The sequence below is a fragment of the Phyllobates terribilis genome, unplaced genomic scaffold (genome assembly GCF_046119375.1).
Source record: "Phyllobates terribilis strain yellow unplaced genomic scaffold, ASM4611937v1 Scaffold_12__6_contigs__length_324123572, whole genome shotgun sequence".
Classification (NCBI taxonomy): Eukaryota; Metazoa; Chordata; class Amphibia; order Anura; family Dendrobatidae; genus Phyllobates; species Phyllobates terribilis.
In genome coordinates, this window is record NW_027362772.1 from 287,727,756 (window position 1) to 287,752,571 (window position 24,816).

Here is a 24,816-nt window from a genome sequence, read left to right on the forward strand (position 1 = left end):
GGGACTCCCACAGATCTCCAAAACAGGGACCCTATCTGGCAACACCAGAAATGAAGATGCGTCCACTCATGTGTGGCTCTCTTTTGACTACCTCCACTCGGTCCTTGGCTCTTCATCAATAACCCTCATAGAGCTATTAATAGTAGATACAGCCCAATAGAACACACTTCTGTCTATTTTGGATCTGAACTTTTCATCTGCTCCAGATAATGGGCGAATGTATCTGTACTTTTTGCTGCTGTGACACGAGTTTTACTTCTTCTGTAGGCTTAAAATATACATTCAGAGACGTTCAGGATCTACAGTCCAATTGCGAAGGTGACCTGGCCGTGATAGATCCTAAAGAGCTTTCTGCAAGAGAACTTGTCACGTATGAGTATGGAACTGACATCTTGGAGATCCTGAAGTTACATATTAAAGTAGGTTCCTTTTTTATGTGATCAGTGATTAAGTACTTGCGTGAATATCCGCTCGTGATTTCAATGTAACCAAGGTTATCCGGCGCATGCGCAGAGAAGTGAGGTGTGCTGTCCCCTGCTTCATCTGTGCGTTGTGCATGTGCTGGACACCGCTGAACTCTTCCTTAGTCATCTACATCCATATACTTTTTATTACAGTGCATGCGTAGTGCGAACATGAAGCCGGAGCCACAACATGTCGTTCTCTGCGCATGCTCGAAATGTCACTGCATTGTTCTTTGCCTCTTATGTGTCCACAGCCCTTATATTAATTACTTTACCTAGCCAAAGTGTAAAATAATGTATAATTGCACTTATTGAAGTTAGATAGCAAGATAAAGATGAAGATTGCCAAAGAGGATGAAATGGCGTAACAGAAGCCATCCTAGAACAGACGGCATTCTTGTGCTTTCTTCTAGCACCTCCTCATACTCCGTCATGTAAACATATTTTGGGATACTGGTTGGAGACATGTATAATCTTCCTCTCTTCATCTTGTCCTTATCCCTTTCCCCTGTTCCGTATTTTGTTTTTTCAGACTGGGAATCTCCATTTGCACATCACATCTTATATACCACGCAATAGTTACAATGAAAATGCCTTTTCTCATTCTTTCTTTTACCAGGTAAGCACATATGAAATGTTCGGTGTGATCAATAGCCCATTAGTTCTGTGACACGTATTTACTTCCAGAAACATCCCAAGCAAGAATTTTTGGATAAACCAATTAAAGCGGATTACCAGATATTACATTACAAACTGCATACATTTTGAAATAAATCTGAGACCTGATGAGGCTAGTGTGCTTACTTTGAAATTCCATGTCAGAATGGCTCCATGATCCTTTATGGAAATTTTACTAAATCTCCACCCAATTACCTGTACTGACTGCTCCTAAAAGTCCGTCCTCTCTGTTGAATCTCCACCCATCTAGCCTAAATGACAGCTCCTCACTGCTACTGCTGAATCTATGACAGCTTAACCTGATTGACAGCTGCTCAGAGTTCTTCGTCTCTACTGAATCTCCTCCTACCTATCCTGATTGACTGCTCCTCAGTGTCCCTCTTCTCTGCTGAATTTCCACCCACCTACCCTGATTGGCTGCTCCTCAGTGTCCCTTCTCTCTGCTGAATCTCCACCCACCTAGCCTGATTGGCTGCTCCTCACTGCTACTGCTGAAATTCTGACAGCTTATCCTTATTGATTGGTTTTCAGTGTCCCTTCTCTCTGCTGAATCTTCTCCCACCTATCCTGATTGGCTGCTCTTCAGTGTCCCCCCTCTCTGCTGACTTTCCACCCACCTAGCCTGATTGGATGCTCCTCACTGCTGCTGCTCAATCACTGACTGCTTAGCCTGATTGACAGTTCCTCAGTGCCCCTCTTCCCTGCTGGAATCTCACTTTGCTCAGTACATACTGCAGCTGTCAGCCAGACTGGGTGATAATTACTAATAACTGTACTACCGGTAACTCTAAACCCTTCCATTTCAGTGGGACATCACCCATGAAGTTGACGCGCCCCTGGGCCTGCTGTGTCGTGCGGCATCGCGCGCACGGGGGGCTTACCCGGAGCCGGATCAGATGGGGGTAGTAGTCTCGTGGCGGTGACTCGGTCCGTGCCCAGGGAGTCAAACTGGACGGCAGTATATTTAACAGTAGATGTTGTACGACTACGCCACCCGTTGAATGCAGCGAAGGAGCTGCTGCTGCAGGGCAGACCGCTGAGGCCGGTGGTAGGATTGTGCAGCGTGATAGTATCACCCCCAACGGGAGGGGTATGGCCTCAGGGCAGCCGACGTGGATGATGGGGGTAGCAGGAATCACTCAGAGACGATGCGGTGTAGTTCAGGGTCTTTACTGGTGATAAAGATAGACCCTCCCGGAGTACTGGCTAGCGATCGGGGCCTGGTCAGTCCTTGAGCAGATGGGATCTCCCCTGGCCAGGCGGAGTTGTAGGCCTCCCAAACTGACTGTACTCTTCTGGCTACCTTGCTAGAGGCGGGTATAAGTAGCCCACGTCCCTGAGTGTACCGTGTGGTGCTCACCCGTATGGCCGGTGACTCGGGGCCTTCTAGTGGCGTCCGCTCCACGACGGCGGTGCTGGTCCCACGCGTGTGACCGTGCCTTCGGGTTTCTTGGCCAGAGGACCTGAAATCCCCTGCCGGGCGGTTTCTGCTGCTGGGTAAAGATTAGTCCCCACAGCCTCGGACTCCGGGTCCGGTGATAGCTTCTCAGTCAGGGCGAGCTCTGCAGCTACCAGCCCCTGACTCCTTATAGCACTGCTCCCACAGAGCTCCTGATGTTCTTTTCCTATATCTGCTTCTCTTCTCTACTTCTTCTCTGCTCACTAACCCTGCCTCAGCCCTAGGTTTATATAGGGGAAGTCTTTCCCCTCCCAGGACTGGGCAGGAGGTGTGGCATGCATAGGATCCCTGACCAAGAGACCTCCCACCTGCTCTCAGACATAACATTGCTGTTACTGTGGAAACCAGACCCCTGGGGTGCCACATTCCCCCCTAGTGAAATTTAGTACTCCGGGACTAAACATATTTTTAGAAAAACATAACAAGGTATAAACAATTATAATACAATAAGAAAAACACATAAAGATGGTTACGGCGTGTCCGCAACCGGGTGCAGTTTTGAAGAAAAGCAAGGTGTCCATTTCACCAAAACAGGGAGACGTAACCAGGTAGGGGTCTGTCCTGCCCCGAGTCCTTAACAGTCTTTAGTCCATTCCTAGGTTACGCTCCAACCAATTGTACAAGGATTCCCGGTAAACCCACCAAGGACTCCTAAAAATAACTAGAAACACATAATTATTTACAAGTAACAGACAGGTGACCTCAATAAAACAATTTAAACACTTCAAATCCTCCAACGTGCGGGTAACTGGCCTCTAGTGGCCCTAGTGGACCTACGGAGCTGACTGTCTGGCCCTGAACTACAGGGTGTAGGAGCTGTCAAGGGTAAACTGGGCAGCTGTTTACGGGCTCTTTGGCTCACTAGGGGTACGGCAGGCTCACTATGAGCAGAGGGTTGATCCTCCTGTTCTGCTTGTGTGGAGTCTGCTGCCTCCTGGACCGGCTGCTCTTCCAGCTCTACCTGTTGCTCCGTAGGCACTTGGGATGCTGGTTGGAGGAACGTGAGGACGGGTACCACAACTGCACCATTGACTTGAGTCCAGGACCGAGGGAAGTCTCCGAGCACAGTACTAACTATATCTTCCCTTTCCTCTACGGGTCGAGGGTCTTCTTGCTCTCCTTCTGGGTTCCGTAGCTGTTCGGGACACTTCTTCAGGTGATCCCGGGATACAATGGCTGTGGTTTCCCCTCCGTCTTTACTGATGGTACAAACCTTCGGGTTGTCGTGGCTTGAGGGCAGTACGGTGTACGGGTCCTTCTCCCACTGGTCGTCCAACTTGTGGAGCCGTCTCTTCCTCTTCAAGACCTGCTCTCCGGGTACCAGGGGAACAGCGGGAGCATACTGGTTGTAAGTTTTCTCTTGTCTTTCCCTAGCGAGACAGAGACTTCGCTCCACGCTCTCCTGTACTTTCCGGTACTGCTGCTGCCTCTCTGTGTCCCAGTCTGCTTCCGGTGAAGTGTCCTCGGGTGTCAGGACTCCCATCTCCAGGTCAACAGGTAGCTTACCAGGCCTTGCCCTCATTAGGTAAGCCGGGGTACAGTTGGTGGAACCTACAGGGATGTAGTTGTATAGGTCCACCAGGTCGGGCAGTTTCTCAGGCCACAGACTGCGTTCTTCCAGGGGCAACGTTTTCAGAAGATCCATTACCACCTGGTTCATTTTCTCACAAAGTCAATTAGTTTGCGGATGATAGGGTGTCGTCCTTATCTTCCGGCAGCCATACAGATTGCAGAATTCCTGGAAGACCTCCGCTTCAAAGGCAGGTCCCTGATCCGTCAACACTTGGTCCGGGTACCCGTGTGGACGGCAGAAATGCTGCTGGAAGGCTCTAGCTGCCGTTTGAGCTGTTAAGTCCTTAACGGGGACGACAACCAAGAACCGGGAGTAATGATCCACAATGGTTAACGCGTAGACGTAGCCACTTCTGCTTGGGGTTAGTTTTACATGATCCAAGGCTACCAGTTCCAACAGCTGCTTGGTGACGATGGACTGAAGGGGGGTCTTCTGGCTGGCACGGTCCTTCCTTCTTAGGTTGCACGGGCCACAGTCTCTGCACCACCTCTCGATGGTTCCCCTCATGCCTACCCAGTGGAACCGCCCGCGCAGCAGGAACTCCAACTTCTTCCATCCGAAGTGTCCAGCCCCGTCGTGGTATGCCTCCATCACCATGGCTGCATCTCTTCGTGGCACCACTACTTGCCAGATTAGTTCATGCGTCCGGGAGTTAACCATTCTGCGGCACAACTTCCCCTTGTAAAGGAACAGTCGACTCTTCTCAGCCCACAGTTGTTTGGCTTCCTCCGGGGCGTCTGGGTCAAGGCGAGCCTCTAGCCGAGTCAGCATCTCCTTCACCAGTCGGACGGCAGGGTCACTGTCTTGCGTTTCCTCCCAGTTGTAGTGAGGCAAGGGGTTAAACGTAGCGGCTTGCTTACTCCTTACCCGATGGGAATACTGGATAGTCCCATGACGGTGGAACGCGGGGAGTTCGACTTCTTCCAGCCCCTCTGAATCTTCTCCTACGTCCGGTAGGTTTGGCATCCTGGACAGGGCGTTCGCGTTGGTATTGGAGCGTCCTGCCCGATATTTGATTGTGAACTCGTAGTTGGACAGACGGGCCATCCATCTCTGCTCTAAGGCACCGAGTCTTGCCGTGTCCAGGTGTGTCAACGGGTTGTTATCCGTGTACACGGTGAACCGGGAAGAAGCGAGGTAGTGCTTAAAGCGTTCGGTGACTGCCCACACCACTGCCAGGAACTCTAGCTTAAATGAGCTGTAATTCTCAGGGTTTCTTTCGGTGGGTCGCAGTTTTCGACTGGCGTAAGCGATTACTCGTTCTTTCCCCTGCTGGATCTGGGACAGTACGGCTCCTAGCCCGATGTTACTTGCGTCGGTGTAGAGGATAAAGGGCTGGCTGTAATCAGGGTACGCCAGGATTTCATCCCCCGTGAGGGCCATCTTCAGCTGGCGGAAGGACTCTTCTTCTAACTTCTCCCATTTGAAGGGCGGCTTCTGGTTCTTGGCCTTCCGGGACTGGCCTATCAGGAGGTCCTGCATAGGAGCTGCCTTTTTGGTGAAACCGGGGATGAATCTGCGGTAATAGCCTACCAACCCGAGGAACTGCCGCACTTCCTTTACACTGGAGGGACTTGGCCATTCCTTAATTGCGGTGATCTTATCAGGGTCGGGAGCCACTCCGTCAGCGCTCACCACGTGTCCCAGGTACTGCACCTTTGGTTTTAGGAGGTGACACTTGGAGGGTTTTACCTTTAGGCCGTAGTTTGCCAGAGCTTCGAACACTTCCGCCAAGTGTTTCAGGTGGTCCTCATAAGTCTTGGAATATACGATGACATCGTCCAGGCACAACAGGACCGTCTCGAAGTTTTTGTGGCCCAGACAGCACTCCATTAATCGTTGAAAGGTTCCTGGTGCGTTACAGAGTCCGAACGGCATGCAGGTAAACTCGCTAAGTCCCATCGGGGTGGTGAATGCGGTCTTCTCCCGGTCCGCCTCTGCTACAGGAACCTGCCAGTACCCACTAGTGAGATCCAAGGTAGAGAAGAAGTTAGCAGATCTTAAAGCAGCCAAAGACTCCTCTATCCTTGGTAAGGGGTACGCATCCTTGTGTGTGATACGGTTGATTTTCCGGTAATCTACACACATCCTCATGGTGTTGTCTTTCTTTTTGACTAAGACTAGTGGAGCTGCCCAGGGGCTACAGCTATCCCTGATCACCCCAGCCTCCTTCATGTCCCTAAGCATCCCCTTGGCGTGTTGGTAGTGTGCAGGGGGTACGGGTCGATACCTCTCTTTTATGGGAAGATGGTCTCCCGTGGGGATGCGGTGTTCTACCCCCTTGACTCGCCCGAAGTCTAACGGGTGTTTACTAAACACTCTCTCGTACCCTTGAACCACCCGATAGACTCCCTGTCTCTGGTGTGAGGGAGTGGAGTCAGTACCCAAATGTAGTTGCTGACACCAGTCCTCCATTGTTTCCTTAGAGCCGTTACCTTCCTCCGGGGAAGATGGAGGCAAGGGTTCTACGGACTGTATGGAATTTTGATTGATGGTATACAATTTGGCTAGCGTGGCATACCGGGGCAGGTGCACTTCCCTCTTCCCGATATTTATTATGCGAACGGGCACCCTCCCATGGCGTACATTGACCACCCCCCGTGCTGTCAAAATGGTGGGCCTACTGTCTGAGTAAACTGGTTCTACCATTGCCTGGTAATCTCTACCTCTCAGACCAATAGCTGCCCGGCACCAAATCATCATTTCACTTTTTGGGGGCATGGCAATAGGGAAAGGGTCACACATTCTTACGCTACCAATCTCACCACCGGAGAGTTCTATCTGTTGCCGTCGCATCAGTGCCCGGATCTCTTTCTGGAGCACTCGCTGCTGGCCGGAGCTGGCGTTCTTGGCAACCTGCTGTAAAAGGAAAATCACCTCTGCAAGACAATTTTCAATTACATTAGTTCCTAGAGTTATCTTTGGGTGACTCTCGTGCTTGTCAATGTCTACAATGATCAGTCCCTGTGCCGCCAGTTCAACTCTACCGATTTTAATGGTCACCTCTTTAAATCCAATCTGTGGCACGGGCTGACCATTGCTGGCGATGATACTCAAATCGTCGTCAGGGTAGCGGGTGATATCCGAGTCATTCCAGTACTGCTTGAAGAGCACGTACGGGATAGTGGTAACCTGTGACCCGGTGTCCAGTAGGGCACTCATAGGGATGCCATCCAGTACCACAGGCAAGACTGGACGTCCTCCCACATATCTGTCGCGCCAGTTCGATGGGCCTGATGATCTTTTTCCTGGGGTTTGGCCCTCTACCCCAGGTTGTGCCAGTTTAAAGGACAGTACCTTGCCATATGTCCGGGTTGATTGCAGCGGCGGCAGACGGGTTGTCCGTCCTCGTTGTATCGGTCGCTGGGTCTTCCTCTGGCCGGTGGGGTCCTCCTTGGTCGACGCCACGGGATGTCCTCCGGTCCGGATGCCAGCTGGATCTTCCCTGGAGTGGAAACCTGTAAAGACTGCACAGTTCGGGTTAGCGCGGCAACGCTTTTAGCTAGCTCTTGGACCTGATGGTGCAGGTCTGGAGCCGGGTCATTGTTCAAAGCCTGCGCATCAGCTCCCACAGGCCCTGCCGACAAGGGCGCCGCCTCCTGGTGGTAAGTGGTAGTGGGGCGTCTGTGGGTCACAACGCCACCTGGTGCCGGTTCTCGGAGCACCCGGATGGCTCTGTCCTTGAACTGTGCAAATCCCAGATGAGGGTCCTGTAAGGCCATTGCCCGCAACTGGGTTCGGTGGGCATTGCAATATAAACCCTCTATAAATTGTTCAGTCAACAGCCTGTCCTCATCTCCCACGCCGTCAGGGTCGGTCTGCTTAATGGCTCTCAGGGCCTCTTGTAGGTTCAGGGCATAGTCCCTTATACTCTCGTGTGCTCGCTGCTTGCACCCGTAGAATCTAAGCTTGATCTCGGCTGAGGTGCGGGTATCAAAGGTGTCCCTCAGCCGGGTTAGTATCCCTGCAACAGTCCTCCCCCCAGGTGGCCAGGACTTTACCTCCCTTTGGGCTGCCCCGGTTAATTGGGCCACCAGGATGCTCACTTTTTGCTCTTCTGTGAGGGGATACACCTGGAAGAGGCTATCCAGCTTTTCTCTAAAGTCATGCAGGGTATGTGACTCCCCTGAGTACTGGGGTAGCCAGGCCGCTCCCGGGAAATAGGGCATGGTGAAAGGCATGACTGCAGCAGCGGTGGCGCTGGCGGGGGTTGAGGCAGTTAAGCTCTCCTCCGTATCCGACATCTTCCTCCCCCCTAGTGGACCGTGGCCTACCTTGCGATGATCCTCTTCCGTAGGCCGCGGCTCCGCAGTGGATCGTCAGGGTTGAGGACCTTCCGTCGCGCTCCTGTGACGTCGGCGTCTGCTGGGCTCCTTCCAGGACCTTACGCAACGTCCGGACGTGAGGCGGGGCTTCAGTTCTCGCGCGCTTTCGGAGTCCACGCCCCTCTTCTTCCCGCGCGGCGTCCTCAAGATGGCGTCCAACGGCGGGAAAACTCCACGGATGGCGGGAAGAAGGCAGAAGATGGCGCCGGATGGCGGGAAAACTTCGCGGATGGCGGGAAGAAGGTAGAAGATGGCGCCGGATGGCGGGAAACCTCCACGGATGGCGGGAATCTTCACCACTGGTAAGTTTGAACAGTCTTTTTCAGGCACGCAGTACCCGGTGGTTGCGGGCACGAGATCCTGCCGACTACGCCAAAAGTTGACGCTCCCCTGGGCCTGCTGTGTCGTGCGGCATCGCACGCACGGGGGGCTTACCCGGAGCCGGATCAGATGGGGGTAGTAGTCTCGTGGCGGTGACCCGGTCCGTGCCCAGGGAGCCAAACTGGACGGCAGTATATTTAACAGTAGATGTTGTACGACTACGCCACCCGTTGAATGCAGCGAAGGAGCTGCCGCTGCAGGGCAGACCGCTGAGGCCGGTGGTAGGATTGTGCAGCGTGATAGTATCACCCCCAACGGGAGGGGTATGGCCTCAGGGCAGCCGACGTGGATGATGGGGGTAGCAGGAATCACTCAGAGACGATGCGGTGTAGTTCAGGGTCTTTACTGGTGATAAAGATAGACCCTCCCGGAGTACTGGCTAGCGATCGGGGCCTGGTCAGTCCTTGAGCAGATGGGATCTCCCCTGGCCAGGCGGAGTTGTAGGCCTCCCAAACTGACTGTACTCTTCTGGCTACCTTGCTAGAGGCGGGTATAAGTAGCCCACGTCCCTGAGTGTACCGTGTGGTGCTCACCCGTATGGCCGGTGACTCGGGGCCTTCTAGTGGCGTCCGCTCCACGACGGCGGTGCTGGTCCCACGCGTGTGACCGTGCCTTCGGGTTTCTTGGCCAGAGGACCTGAAATCCCCTGCCGGGCGGTTTCTGCTGCTGGGTAAAGATTAGTCCCCACAGCCTCGGACTCCGGGTCCGGTGATAGCTTCTCAGTCAGGGCGAGCTCTGCAGCTACCAGCCCCTGACTCCTTATAGCACTGCTCCCACAGAGCTCCTGATGTTCTTTTCCTATATCTGCTTCTCTTCTCTACTTCTCTACTCACTAACCCTGCCTCAGCCCTAGGTTTATATAGGGGAAGTTCTTCCCCTCCCAGGACTGGGCAGGAGGTGTGGCATGCATAGGATCCCTGACCAAGAGACCTCCCACCTGCTCTCAGACATAACATTGCTGTTACTGTGGAAACCAGACCCCTGGGGTGCCACATAATACAGCTAGCTGCCACTACAGATAGCACTGGCACCTATAATTTATTTCTATAGGATTGGTGATAAATGAATAATTAGTGAATTTCTAACCACTGGGACCCTCAGTTTTGTATCCTGTGTGTGAAATAGTGCCCTGTGTGTGACCACCACTCCCACAGACCGATCCACTCATACAGGGAAGATGGGACCCAATTCTAGTGATTGATGGGGTCATACATTCACCAGTTACATATCAGTTCTTGGGTCTACGATGTTAGTAACATAGAAGCAATATTACAATATATTATATATATTGAATTATTTTCTTTTTACAGAGTGCTGAGAACAAACTCTTTGTATCCCGGGAATATCTCCAGTCTGTCGGAAGTCTTATTTTGCTGGTTGTTCACTGCTTTGCTCACTTTGCTGCTGGTGACTTCAATGATGATTCCAACCCGCTGTTCCTGAGGACGTTTTATCAGGTATAAGAAAGGGGCAAAACTATAGAAGTGAGCGGCAAAAATTGTGGTCGCACGGAGACCCTGCAGCCCAAGGGAGGGGGGGATAAAGGTCTTTCTCCATATATAAAGACCTGGGGCCCGGATTCACATTTAGCACTGGGGCATGTGAGCTTCAGGTCATCCCTCTGAGTGTAAAGCGTGCTACATGAGATCTAGAAGTAAAATTAGATGTTAGAACTATAAAGAATTAATTAAAGCATAACGTGGAAGATCAACAGAGGGGAATTTCTCCATAGCGAGAGCCGATCGGTGACAAACTCATGTTTAGATCGGCCATTGAACAGGAATGACACTCGTTTCATTCCTTCGTTCTTCCAGGCATTAAAGGTCTGCTTAGCTGAAGGCTTCCTCCTCAGACTCCAGCTCCAGTCTTCACAATCGCAGTGTAATAATGTAAAATGTGTGGATGACGGCGACCGATCACAATCAAAGATGATTCGTAAGGAAAAGACGGACCCGCTGTCAACTTTAATATCATCGAGATCTGACATCTCAATGGATTATCATAAGGTATGCGGAAAATATCTGAAAATGTGCATTGTCATTGTCACGTTACAGTCTATGGGGACAGGGGATAGAGATGAAGGAGAGCTTACTGATTACTAAGACCCCAAAAGATCCAGAGAAAGAGGCTCTGGTACCCAGGAACTAGCCCATCTTGAATGGAGTGGAGATGCGTATGCTCAACCTCTATTCCAGTCGTTGTCTATGGGTCAGTTGGAGAAAGATGAGTAGAGCGCTCCACTATTGCCGGCACTCCCATAGACAATGAATGGAGCGGAGGACGGGTATATGCATCTCAGCTACATTCAAGACAGCCCTGATCTCTGGATCACTGCAGGTCCCAGTAAGATCAGTAAGTTATCCCCTGTCCTATGCACTAAACTTGTTGGAGATTTCTAAAACTTAATATGGATAAAATTTAATTCATCATCTTTCCCTCATCTCACTCAGCCCCTCATCTGACCTATCCATCAAAATCAATGGCTGTCCACTTTCCCCAGTCCCACAAGCTTGCTGCCTCGGGGTAACTCTGGACTCTAACCTCTCCTTCAAACCACATATCCAAGCTCTTTCCACTTCCTGCCGACTCAAACTCAAAAAGATCTCCCGGATATGCACATTCCTCAAGTACCAGTCTGGAAAAACACTAGTGCACGCCCTCATCATCTCCCGCCTCGACTACTGCAACCTCCTGCTCTGTGGCCTCCCCTCTAACATTCTCGCACCCCTCCAATCTATCCTAAACTCTGCTGCCCGACTAATCCACCTGTCTTCCCCACTATTTTCCGGCCTCTCCTCTATGTCAAACGCTACACTGGCTCCCCATTGCCCAGAGACACCAGTTCAAAACCCTTTCCCCGGCATACAAAGCCATCCACAACCTGTCTCCTCCATACATCTATGACTTAGTCTCCTGGTACTTACCTACACGCAGCCTCCGATCCTCACAAGATCTCCTTCTCTACTCCCCTCTTATCTCCACTTCCCACAATCGCATACAAGATTTCTCCGTGCATCCCCACTACTCTGGAACTCTCTACCCCAAAATATCAGACTCTCGCCTACTGAGGAAACTTTCAAAAGAAACCTGAAGACCCACCTCTTCCGACAAGCCTACGAGCTGCAGTAACCACCACTCCACCACATTACTGCATGACCTCCTCTACCACATGACCTCCTCTACCCCCACCTACTGTATCCTCACCCATCCCTTATAGACGGTGAGCCCTCGCGGGCAGGGTCCTCACTCCTCCTGTACCAGTTTGCTATTGCATTTTTGTTCAAGATTATTGTAATTGTTTTTGCTATGTATACCCCCTCTTTCACATGTAAAGCGCCATGGAATAAATGGCGCTATAATAATAAATAATATTAATAATTATAGATTCTCAACAGCTGTTGAGCCATAGTTCATGGACTACTACATCCTGCATAAAATGGAAAAACACCTTTAAATAGAACATGATGTGTCATCTTCATGCTGTAGAGCAGGAGGAGCTGAGCAGATTGATCTGTATTTTTGTGCAAAAAGATTCAGTATAATTTGTATTTTATTCTTTTAAATCCCAGCTCTTTCTATGGTTAGGAGTCCAGTGGGCGGTGCTACTTAGTGATTGACAGTCTCTCTTGTATAAGTATGGAGATAGTTATCAATCAATAATAGGATTGCCCTTCATCCTATATTTACTGCATATAATCTTAAATGATGACAAAATGCATTGTACCAAAGGGAAAATAAATAGAGATGAGAATGGTGGAGCAAAAATTACCGCATGGTGGAAAAAAAGCAAGTAGACAAACGCTTTACGTTAGATTTGGCGCAATGTGTGTCTCCCCGCTCTCCGTGCAGATGGACTCTAACAAAACACTTCCGTTTTTTTATAGTTTTTTTCCATTTCTCACATAATGTTTATTTCATAAATTGTTTCAATTAACATTTTTTCTTTTTTTTTAATCACAGACTCTGAAAACTTTTGAAGAAATCATTTCTGGGAATGAAGTTGGGGCGATTCTCAAAACCAAGCTGGCTCCTTGGAAACTGCAATTCTTTGCAAGCTGTGAACCCCAAATCTGGTGATTATATAATGTGTGATCGGCTTAACGTACAGAAGGCAAAACGCTTGAAAAAATCTCATATAAGAGCATTTCCATCTCTAAAGAAGTGATCACAAATTTGCTAGAGGCTTAATATTCCCTCTATTCCAGTTTGCTAGCATTAAAAAGTTACAAAACTGTGCAAACTTTTTTTGACTTTCTGTGTCACTTTCGTTAAAAAGCAACTTAGTAAAAAGAGATATTGCCGAAACATTTCCTAAAATGCATAAAGAAATTGGCATAAAATTAAACATGAATTAAACAGCTGGCGTAGATTTCGATTTTTTGGCTCATGGACAGACCATAGAGGTTCCAAATAAATTCAGCACACGTTATTCTAGCTGGCGAATGATACTAGAGTAGGGTATAAGATGGCAAATTTAATAAATTTTCCCCCAAGGGTCTGTGCACACGTTATGTATTTGGTGCAGAAATTTCTGCACCATTTCTGCATCTCTTGGAAGGAAAAATGCAGCTACAAAAACGCACATTTTTTACTTTCGTTTTTGGTGCAGATTTTTTCCCACTCATTAGTACGGGTGAAATCTGCAGCAAAAACGCTGAAAGAATCGACATGTTGCAGATTTAAATCACAAATAAGCACCATCTGCTCAGGATTTCAGGAATCTCATTCACTTTGCTGCCACTAGGAAATCCTTCAGGTTTTGGGACAAATCTGCACTGAAAAAAAAACAGCAAAAACAACGTGTAACATTCCTGGCGGCATGCTTGCATGGTGTACCATCTCTCACCATGCAAGACCGCAATCTTACCCTTCAGTCCAGCCTGCAAGCCGTGCTCCAATTCATGCTGTGTGCTTCTCTCCTGACTGCCTGCTTAGGGCTGCGGCCTGGTTACTTCTTGATTCTTATGGCTGCTGTGGGCACAACCCTAATGCATCTTCAGCCTATTGCTGTCAGTCTCTGGATATTTAAACCCCCTCCACCCAGAAGGAGGTGCTTGAGCAACACCTTCACTCAGTTTGTCTTTGCATACTGTATTGCCAGGTCCTGTTCTGTTACCTCTGTCTTCTAGTCTGTTTTCGCTTCTCTGGGAGCTGTACTCCCAGACTCGCTCCTGTATCTCTTGCAGTAGCAGTTCCTGTCTGAACTGTACCCTAGCCTGTTTGTCCGCCATCTCTGGGGGCCGTATACCCAGACTTGTTACCTGTTACTCGTAGTCCATCCCCGCCATTTCTGGGGGCTGTATACCCCGACCTGTTTCTGTTTCTTGTTGCAGTAGCAGTTCCTGTCTGAACTGTCCTTTAGCCTGTCACTTGTTTTGTCTCTATGTCCGTACTCTCTCTTGTCTTGCAGTGTCTGAACCAGCACCTAGCTCCAACTCGTTGTCTCTGTACTTCTGTTTGTGAGTTTGGTGTCCACTCGCTACTTCATTGCAAGTACCTTGTGTGTATTTGGTTCTGCTTGTCCCTTTTCCCTTCCTTCGTATCTTCCTGTATTTTCCAGTCTGTTCCATGTGAACAGAGCCCTGTCCTCTCTGCCTTGTTCACCGCACTTGCGGTTTCGCTCCGTTCTGACTTGCCCACCGCTCCGGCGGCTTCTCTCTGCTCTGACTTACCCACCGCTCCGGCGGCTTCTCTCTGCTCTGACTTGCCTACCGCTCCGGCGGCTTCTCTCTGCTCTGACTTGCCTACCGCTCCGGCGGCTTCTCTCTGCTCTGACTAGCTCACCGCTCCGGCGGTTCCTCTCTGCTCAGCTTTGTCTGCCGCATCTGCGGTTTTGCTCTGCTTTGCTTTGTCTGCCGCTTTTGCGGTTTTGCTCTGCTCAAGCTTTGTCTGCCGCATCTGCGGTTTTGCTCTACTTTGTTTGTCTACCACATCTGCTGTTTTTTCTCTACTTTGTTTGTCTACCGCATCTGCTGGTTTTGCTCTACTTTGTTTGTCTACCGCATTTGCGGCTCTGTTCCTGTCTCCTAGTCTGTATTTGACTCTATCCAGCTTGCGCTCCAACCTGTTAGTATTTTCCTGTCTGCACACCAGCCTTGCTTACTAGTACCCTCCCCTGTCTGCATACCAGCCGTGCCTGCCACTGCCCATCTGTCTGTATGCCAGCTACACCTGCCTGTTCCAGCATTCTCCGGTGTGGGTCAACAGCTGTGACTGGGTTCTGACCTGGTGTAGCACCTGGTCCCTCTGCTCGGTTCCTCCATGGTTCACGGAGTCGTTAGCCGCCGTGCGACCTTGGTCGGATCGGGTTGATACTTAGTTACGCCCCTCCAGGCACTCCTCGGTTCATGGTACAGTAGGATCACTAATCACACACACGCCAGCCAGTCCGGGCGTGTGCATAACACAACGCAACGTGTGCACACAGTCTTAATGCCCGGTTGATTAATTTCTTGTACTATTGTATAAGTTGGGTGACCACTATGATTACATCTGCGACAGGTAATATGCAGGAACTCCACAATGGGTGGTGGCATCTATAGAAGAGAAGGGATTCAAAGCACAATGTGGTTCCTCATTATTTGTGGGGCTTTGCCACCAATGCAGAAGAGTCTATGTTCACCATTCCACACTCTTTTAATGTCCCCTTCCATTTACTAACAATGAAGTTCAGAGATAGAGAAAAGTCCAGACTCAGGGGCGGATATATATTTGGTGCAACCGGTGCCACCACACAGGAGCTCAAAAGGTAAGGGGGCCCATTTTGACCTCCAAAGCAGAAGGAATTGTATATTGTGGTAGACATCAAAGGGCCAATTTATTGTTCTTTCACAGGGGCCCTTTTCTGTCTGTGTCAGCCAGTGTCCGGACTTTATTGCCAGGCTCACTGAAAGTCTATGAGCTCATGCACCATTCTATGGGGATCAAATGAGCTCTTTTGCCCCACCTTTAAGGGCCCCAATATACATTAGACTAAAGTGGTCCGATTTCGGGATCGGCCTCCAGTATAATGTGTATGGGGGCCTCCCGAATCCTCCCCAACGGATGATGTCAGGGAAGAGGAGGATCACCTTGTTGGAATTCCAACAGCCGCTCCTTTTATTTTCCATGGAGATAAGCCACCCCCAGAGGAGTCTAATAGCAGCTCTCAAAAAAAACACAAGCACATGGCCGAACAGAGCGCTCAAATATATGGTGGAAAAGGGAACAATCAAAACTGCTCACATTTGTCAAAAGTTTTTAGAAAGTTTAGTTACACTTTAAGAAAGAAAGTAGGGAAATATATTTGCTATTTCTTCCGTTCTTCCCAGTTGTCATCTATTTCGTCAGTTGTACGTATAATATTCATAAATCATTATTCACTTTTTCTAATTTTTCACTGTTAGTTGAATGCAATGTTTTTGTGTCTTGCAGCACTCCCGAGAAAGGAGAAGATAAAGAATGGATTACGGCAGAACATCTACAGGACGAACTGGATGAACTCAATGTTGAACTGGCGCTAATATTAAAGAAAGAGGTTGATCTGAGGAGGAAAGTGATGGACGTAGACGGGCCAAGTTACCAGTTACAAATGATATTAGCTGAAAAGGACTGCTTGATAAGTAAGATAGTGAAGATGGAAGAGAAGGCTCAGATCTTGAGCAGCATGGTGTGATATCCCTACAGTATGTACTTACTTTATATCTACTAACTTGTTCTTAGTTCCTGTTGAAGTAAATAGGAGCTGAGCTGCCAGACCGGCCTCTACACAGTGTGCTGTGCTGTTCAGTTCCTTTCACTATTTACAGGGCTGATCGGTGGAGGTGCCGGATGTTGGGCCCCCACCGATCTGATATTGATGACCTATCCTAAGGAAAGGAAGGCTGGAGAACCTCTCTAAGATTTTCTTGTGTTCTCCAGTCAATTTATTTTTATAGCAGAAGCTCTTACTAAGCTTCCCTCTGAATATAGTACAAGTCCACACTCGTCCTTCATCAGTAAATTGTGTTTCTTGTCTTCGGTAAGGATTCTTCTCCCCGGGGTATTTATCTTGCTCTTGTTGTTAGAAGTTTTGGAACATCTTTTCGAGAAGACTTTACCACCTGTCCCCAGATCGGCACAGACACGATGTGTGCTCCAACTATAAAGTCTTTGTGTTCTGCATCTGGAGGCGTTTTTGGGTTCTCCTCGGGGTTCAGTGAGGGGTTTTCTTGCACTACTTCCAGCTTTGTTCCTATGAAGGTGCCTGGTATAAGCAGCGCACAGAACCAGTTTTGCCGGAGTTTTGCTGTTACGCTCTTGGCCTCAGGACTTTTATGTGACTTGAGAGGAGAAGACACATGTAGAACAGCCAGGAATAAGACCTGCTGATGATGTTACTGTAACACCTGAAAGAAAAAATAATTAAAGCCATATAATTCTAATTACAGTGTTCTCCTGCCAGTTGGAAGACACATTTGGATTGGGTAGATACTTTCCACCGCGGTGTCATGATTTCTTATAATGTAAAGGACAAAATAAATGACAATTACAAGTCTTTGGATTTAATTGGTGGTTACTGCATTATCAGAAAATGTGCAGTTGTTTAAATACTTTTTAACATTTTCTAAGATTTTTAACATATTTTAAAGTTCACTATCTATATGAAAACCTTCTAAAAACTTGCAGTTTTTACTTTATCCACATAGCGTCATAATAAGCTGATACTTCCTGTCCTGTAGAGAATCAGTTTTCAGCAATTGTCTCATTATCATCACAGACAGGTTTACAATGAAAGGTACAGGGAAATTATATATTTTTGTACCGTGTTAGCCAATAGATAGAAAAATATTTAGATTTGAGAGTCCTCATTGGTTGATACCTTTTAATGGCTAACTGAAAAGATGGTAACAAGTTGCAAGCTTTCGAGACTACTCAGGTCTCTTCATCAGGCATTGTATAACACAAAATCTGAAGTCACATATTTATACACAATAAGACACAGAAATAATGCAATAGATGAGACAGGTGATGGAAAGCAGAGTTATTACTATGGGAGAGATAAACAGATAAACACCCAACAAATCGGAGCTGACCGTGCCTTAAAGGGGACTCTCATTTTGTCCTACTAAGGCCCTAGATAAAACTGAACTCTGCAGTGATATGGAAAATTATTGCAGTAGACTGCACCTGAGGGAATACTTCAATGCTACAGAAGATTCAGAATTCATCCGAACTAAAGGAAAAGGGATCTTGACAACCAAGAAGAGGTCAGATTGGACACCTCCACCTGGATGCAACCCTCATTTGTATACATATATAGACTCCTTCAGACATGTGATAAAATCCACCATCCTAGACACAAACAGGAGACAAACATCCACCATCAGTGCCCAGGAGAGAAAGGCCATGCAATCTTTGAAAACCAACAAAGAAATCATCATTAAACCTGCTGACAAGGGTGGTGCAATAGTGATGATGAACACATCAGACTAGATAAAGGAAGCAAACAGACAACTGATGGACACACGCTACTACAAAAAAACTGGAGTCTGACCCTACACAGAACTATTACAAGGAACTAAACAAGTTGGTATCTTGTCTGCCTGACGAATCCATAAGAGCCGACAACCTGATACCAGAGAGCCCAAGAATAGGGACATTCTATATGCTCCCCAAAATCCACAAATCTGGTAATCCAGGAAGACCAATTATTTCATGTGTGGGCACCCTTACTGAGCAAGTTTCTAGATGGGTAGAATATGTTCTTACTGTCCGACCACCACAACCCCTCTGTCTTCCACACCACTTCCCCACCCCTATAACCTCCCTTCCCAACATTACGGAAAGAGAACTTACTCGTCTCCTCTCCAAATCACACCTCACCACATGTGCACTCGACCCCATCCCATCCCACCTCCTTCCTAACATCACCCCCACGCTCGTCCCATCCCTAACCCATCTCTTCAACCTATCACTATCCTCTGGTACTTTCCCTGCTGCCTTCAAACATGCCACAATCACACCCATCCTCAAAAAGCCATCCCTTGACCCAACCGCCCTGTCCAGCTATCGCCCCATATCGCTGCTCCCATTTGCCTCCAAACTCCTTGAGCAACACGTTCACGCTCAACTTTCCTCCCACTTTTCATCTAACTCTCTCTTCGACAACCGACAATCCGGCTTCCGCCCCCACCATTCCACCGAAACTGCCCTTACTAAAATCACCAATGACCTACTTACAGCCAAAGCTAACAGACAATTCTCTGTACTCCTTCTACTTGACCTGTCTTCTGCTTTCGATACAGTTGACCATTGCCTCCTACTACAGATCCTCTCTTCCTTTGGAGTCAAAGACCTTGCCCTATCCTGGATCTCCTCATACCTTCTAACGGCACATTTAGCGTCTCCCACTCCCACGCTACCTCCTCACCCATCCCCCTCTCTGTTGGAGTCCCTCAAGGCTCTGTCCTAGGACCCCTACTCTTCTCAATCTATACCCTTGGCCTGGGACAGCTCATAAAATCCTATGGCTTCCAGTACCATCTGTACGCTGATGACACCCAGATCTACCTCTCTGGCCCAGATGTCACCTCTCTGCTGTCCAGAATCCCAGCATGTCTAGCAGCCATATCCTCCTTCTTCTCCTCCCGCTACCTCAAGCTCAATGTGGACAAAACTGAACTCATTATCTTTCCCCCATCTTGCATATCTTCCCCACCTGATCTATCTATCACAATAAACGACATCACTCTTTCTGCTGTACCGACAATCCGCTGCCTCGGAGTAACCCTTGGCTCTGCTCTGTCCTTCAAACTCCACATCCAAGCTCTCGCCACCTCCTGTCGCCTCCAGCTCAAAAACCTTTCCAGAATCCGTCCTTTCCTCAACCCTAACTCTATTAAACTGCTTGTGCATGCCCTCATCATCTCCCGCCTCGACTATTGCAACATCCTCCTCTGTGGCCTCTCTGCTAACACTCTCGCACCCCTCCAGTCCATCCTCAACTCTGTTGCACAACTCGTTCATCTCTCGCCTCGCTACTCCTCTGCTAAGCCCCTTTGCAAATCGCTTCACTGGCTCCCAATTGCCCAGCACATCCAGTTCAAACTACTAACACTGACCTACAAAGCCATCCATAACCTCTTTCCTCCGTACATCTCTGAACTAATCTCCTGATATATTCCCTCACGTAACCTCCGGTCCTCCCACGACCTCCTTCTCTCCTCCACACTTATCCGTTCCTTACGCAATCGCCTCCAAGATTTCTCCTGAATATCCCCCATCCTATGGAATTCTGTGCCTCAACACGTCCGATTATCCACCACATCCGGATCCTTCAGACGGAACCTGAAAACTCATCTCTTCAAGAAAGCTTACAGCCTGCAATGACCCCGCTGCCTCCTCAACAACGCCGAAGCTACTACTACTGCAACCCCCCAACCTACTGTCTCCTCCCTATTCCCGTAGAATGTAAGCCCGCAAGGGCAGGGTCCTCTTCCCTCCGTACCAGTCTATCATTGTTAGTTTGTTTACTGTAGTGATATTCTTATCTGTATGTAACCACCTTATGTACAGCGCCATGGAATCAATGGCGCTATATAAATTAATAATAATAATAATAATGTTCTTAAACCCCTGGTAAAGTTACACCCAGGCTGGTACAGCGATGGGAAGTAAAATGGCTCCACAGTACGCAATCTTTTCTTGGCCAAGCTTGAAAGTGACTTTTTGTCCTCATGGCCCATCAGGCCTCTGGCCTACTATTGTTTCATTGATGATATTTTGATCATCTGGACGGGGTCTGAGCAACAGCTAAAGATGTTCCATGAACACTTTAATCGATTTCATCCCACCATCAACCTAACACTCAACTACTCCTGTACTGAAATTCACTTTTTGGACACCATCATCGAGCTACAGAACAATGTAACAATAAAGACATCTTTGTACCGGAAACCAATCAACGGTCCTACATACCTTAAATGGGACAGTTTCCATCCGAAACACATAAAATACTCTATTGTCTACAGCCAAGCCATCAGATACAATCGGATATGTTCCAACCCTATGGATAGAGACAAACACTTTGGTGACCTCAGAAAGACCTTTTTTAATCAGGGCCATTATCCAAGAACAATTGAGAACCAGATTACAAGAGCCACCAGAATATCCAGGATCATCTCCTATATTACAAAACCAAACATGAAAGCAACCGTGTGCCTCTAGTAGTCACCTACAATCCAAATCTGGAGGCGCTAAGGAGAGCTGCACGGAAACTACAACCAGGGGCGGGATGGGCCGGGGTGCAGAGAGGCAAATGTCCCCCAGGCCGTCCTCCAGCAGAAGTTTTGGGCCGCCCGGCCATAAGCCATTGCCTCAATACTGCCTCGGCCACTCTTCTCTGCACATACCCTCCCATCAGGGCACGCGGCCTGATGGGAGAGCGCGTGGCCCGATGGGAGGGCGCTCGCAGAGAAGAGTGGCCGTGACGCTAGTGAAAGGGGGATGGCACCCTGACTAGGGTGAGGGGATGGCCCTTGGACTCACAGGAAAGTAGGGATCAGCGTTGGAATGGCAGAGGTGAGTATTTATTTTCTTTTTTTTTTATCTGGGACCTTTATACTGTGAGGAGCATCATGTGGGGCCATGTATACTGTGTGAAGCATCGTGTGGGGCCATGTATACAGTACGGAGCACTATGCGGGGCCGTGTATACAGTACTGAGCACTATGTGGGGCCATGTATACAGTACGGAGGATTATGCGATGCCATGTATACAGTACAGAGCACTATGCGGGTCCATTATACTGTATGGAGGACTATGTGGGGCGATAATACTGTATGGAGGACTATGTGGGGCCCATTATACTGTATGGAGGACTATGTGGGGCCCATTATACTGTACCGAGGACTATGTGGGGCCCATTATACTGTATGGAGCACTATGTGGGGCCATTATACTGTATGGAGGACTATGTGGGGCCATTATACTGTATGGAGGACTATGTGGGGCCATTATACTGTATGGAAGACTATGTGGGACCATTACACTGTATGGAGGACTATGTGGGGCCCATTATACTGTATGGAGCACTATGTGGGGCCCATTATACTGTATGGAGCACTATGTGGGGCCATTATACTGTATGGAGGACTATGTGGGGCAATTATACTGTTTGGAAGACTATGTGGGCCCATTATACTGCATGGAGGACTCATTGAGGCCATTATACTGTATGGAGCACTATGTGGGACCATTATACTGTATGGAGGACTATGAGAGGCCCATTATACTGTATGGAGCACTATGTGGGGCCATTATACTGTATGGAGGACTTTTTGGGGCCCATTATACTGTATGGAGGACTATGTAGGCCCATTATACTGTATGGAGGACTCTTTGTGGCCATTATACTGTATGGAGGGCTGTGTGGGGATTACAATTGGAGAATCATACTGTGATGGGGTCCCCATTCTTTGTTGAGGGGATTGAGGGAGAGGGGTACAGTAGGGTCATCATACTGTGAGTGTGGAGGAATTCACTATGGGGGTGTCATACTGGGTTTGAGGGCACTTTTGTTTGCATCATACATTATTACCTGTTTCATTTCAGGATTTTTATCCTCTGTTAAATTACATATTTAAATTAGGCCATTGGGCCATATGCTTTTTACTGTTTTTACATAACATAATATTCAACTATAATTTTTAAATGAATCGTTATATTTGATAAAGAAAAACTTCCTCAATTGTAGACACTTTCTTAATAAATATCAAGGTTGGTCGTGACTTTGTCCAAGCTTTGAACTTTGACCTCTGTGTATTTGAGTTTGACATCCCTGGCTTTAAAGGGAACCTGTCATGTATCTACTATCTACGCTGCCCCCATTGCTTTGTTAGTGATGCAATGTGCAATGTGCATCACTAACAAGCTTTTTTCATTAAAATTGGTGGTGGTATAATGATGTTATTACATTATATACACTTTGTCCTACCTGCTCGTTTTCAGTCATAGGGGTGTGATTCTCACATTCAGTCACTGCCGCCCATGTATTTGAATACTGCTCCCAGCAAGCGCCGATCTTGTGGGGCGCATGCGCATTTCTACATGTCTGGCATTTTTCCCACGCCTGCGCAGTGAGGCTGTGCCACTGCTCATGGGCCACTGCTGAATGCTTGCCCCCTAGGCCAAAATTTGCCAGCCAGCTCCTGACTACAACCCTTACTAGAAAAAGATGCCCGATTACAATCCATATTTCCAGACCCCCCACTTATTGTTAGAACCTTGCTCTTAGGTCTTTTTTCCTTTGCTGGTCACATGACCTTGTTGGCCTATTTAATCCTGCTCCGCCCTTCTGGCTTTGCTGGACTTCATTGTATATCTACTTTCTAGCTAGCCTGTGCTCTGTGTCTTACTCTGTTAGTTTGCTTGGTCTACTGACCTCTATGTTCTATATATTTTGTTTGTTCGTCTGTCTGCTACTATTTCTGTTAGGAGGTGTCCCATATTCCTCCCAGTCCTTAGTACTTGTAGGGATTCCCTCCCCACATCTATAGGTCTCCGTACAGACTAGCTTAGGACTTTAGCAGGTCTGATCGCAGGATCAGGTCCCCTGTTACATCGTAGGGATTAAGCTGAGTTCTATCGTAGGGACAGATCTCCTCTCTTTCCTTAGCTCTGTAGCAGAACATAACAGTAAGTCCAGCCAGCAAATTCTCTAAGGAAAGATTTTTCTGTTCCATCATGGTGTCGGTTCAGGATTTGGTTCATCGCCTGCAGGGACTCTCTCTGGAGGTGGCCGAGCTCCGTCAGCACGTGAGTAACTGTCCTGGAGCACATTTCTTGGAGCCTAAGGTATGTTTGCCGGATTTATTTTTTGGTGAACACCGAGAATTTTTTTCATTTAAAAATGCTTGCTTATTGTATTTTCGTTTGAGACCTAAGTCCTCTGGGGATGAATCCCAGCGCCTAGGGTTCATAATGTCACTTTTGCTCAAAGAGCCTCAGGAGTGGGCCTTTTCTTTGCAACCTAATGATTCATGCTTCAGATCAGTGGATAGTTTTTTTTCTGCTTTGGGACTATTATATGATGATCCTGACCGTGTCGCATCAGCTGAGACTGAGTTGAGACGTTTAAAACAAGGATCAGGTAATGTGGAAAAATATTGTACTCATTTCCGTCGTTGGTCGACTCAAACAGGGTGGAACGATTCTGCTCTGAAAAGTCTATTTCTTGCTGGGCTCAGTGAAAGGGTTAAAGACCTGCTAATTGCTTATCCTACACCTGAAGATTTGCAACAGGCTATGCAATTAGCTATACGGGTGGATAGAAGACTGCGTGCAAGGGTTAATGAGAGCAAATCCTCTGCTATGTCAGTTTCTGGTTATGAGAATGTGTGTGCTAACAGTGGTGAACCGATGGAGATTGGATCGGTGGCACCTCGCTCTCAAGAAAAACATCGTCGATTTTCTGAAGGCTTGTGTTTCTATTGCGGAAAATCTGGTCATTTGATTAAAGGCTGTGAGCTTCGTATGAAGAAAGAAAAAAAAATGGTCAGTCATGCCCGTATTGCCTGTTTAAATTCCAAGGGTGTATTTTTAGCTGCTTCCACGATTGCTCAGAAAAAATTAATGGAATTTCGGGTGTTTGTTGATTGCGGGTCTACACTGAATGTAATTGATGGGGGATTCGTGGAAAGACTCAATTTAAAACCTGAACCTTTATCATCCCCCATTGCTGTGGTTTCTGTGGATGGTTCCCCTTTGAAGAATATTACTCTCAAGGTCTGTGAATTTCCTCTCACTATTAATGGTGTTCACCATGAGAAATTGGATTTGGTAGTGTTGAATAACTTGCCTTCTCCAGTAATATTGGGATTGCCCTGGTTAAAATTTCACAATCCTGTACTGGATTGGTCTACCAGTGAAATTAAATCCTGGAGCCATAAATGTTATGACAAGTGTTGTAATGGGCG

General features: G+C 48.0%; 1 protein-coding gene across 2 annotated transcripts in view; it reads left to right on the forward strand.

Moving 5' to 3' along the window:
- Window positions 1-17,334, forward strand: part of LOC141171619 (uncharacterized) — a 157,859-nt gene extending 140,525 nt beyond the window's left edge. For both annotated transcript variants that reach the window (XM_073655289.1, XM_073655290.1), the window contains 6 exons: window positions 268-419; window positions 997-1,083; window positions 10,191-10,337; window positions 10,695-10,886; window positions 12,841-12,953; window positions 16,294-17,334. In XM_073655289.1, the coding sequence (XP_073511390.1) occupies window positions 268-419; window positions 997-1,083; window positions 10,191-10,337; window positions 10,695-10,886; window positions 12,841-12,953; window positions 16,294-16,534 (932 nt within the window). In that variant the 3' untranslated portion in view covers window positions 16,535-17,334. The remainder of the gene's footprint in view (window positions 1-267; window positions 420-996; window positions 1,084-10,190; window positions 10,338-10,694; window positions 10,887-12,840; window positions 12,954-16,293) is intronic.
- Window positions 17,335-24,816: the final 7,482 nt, after the last annotated feature.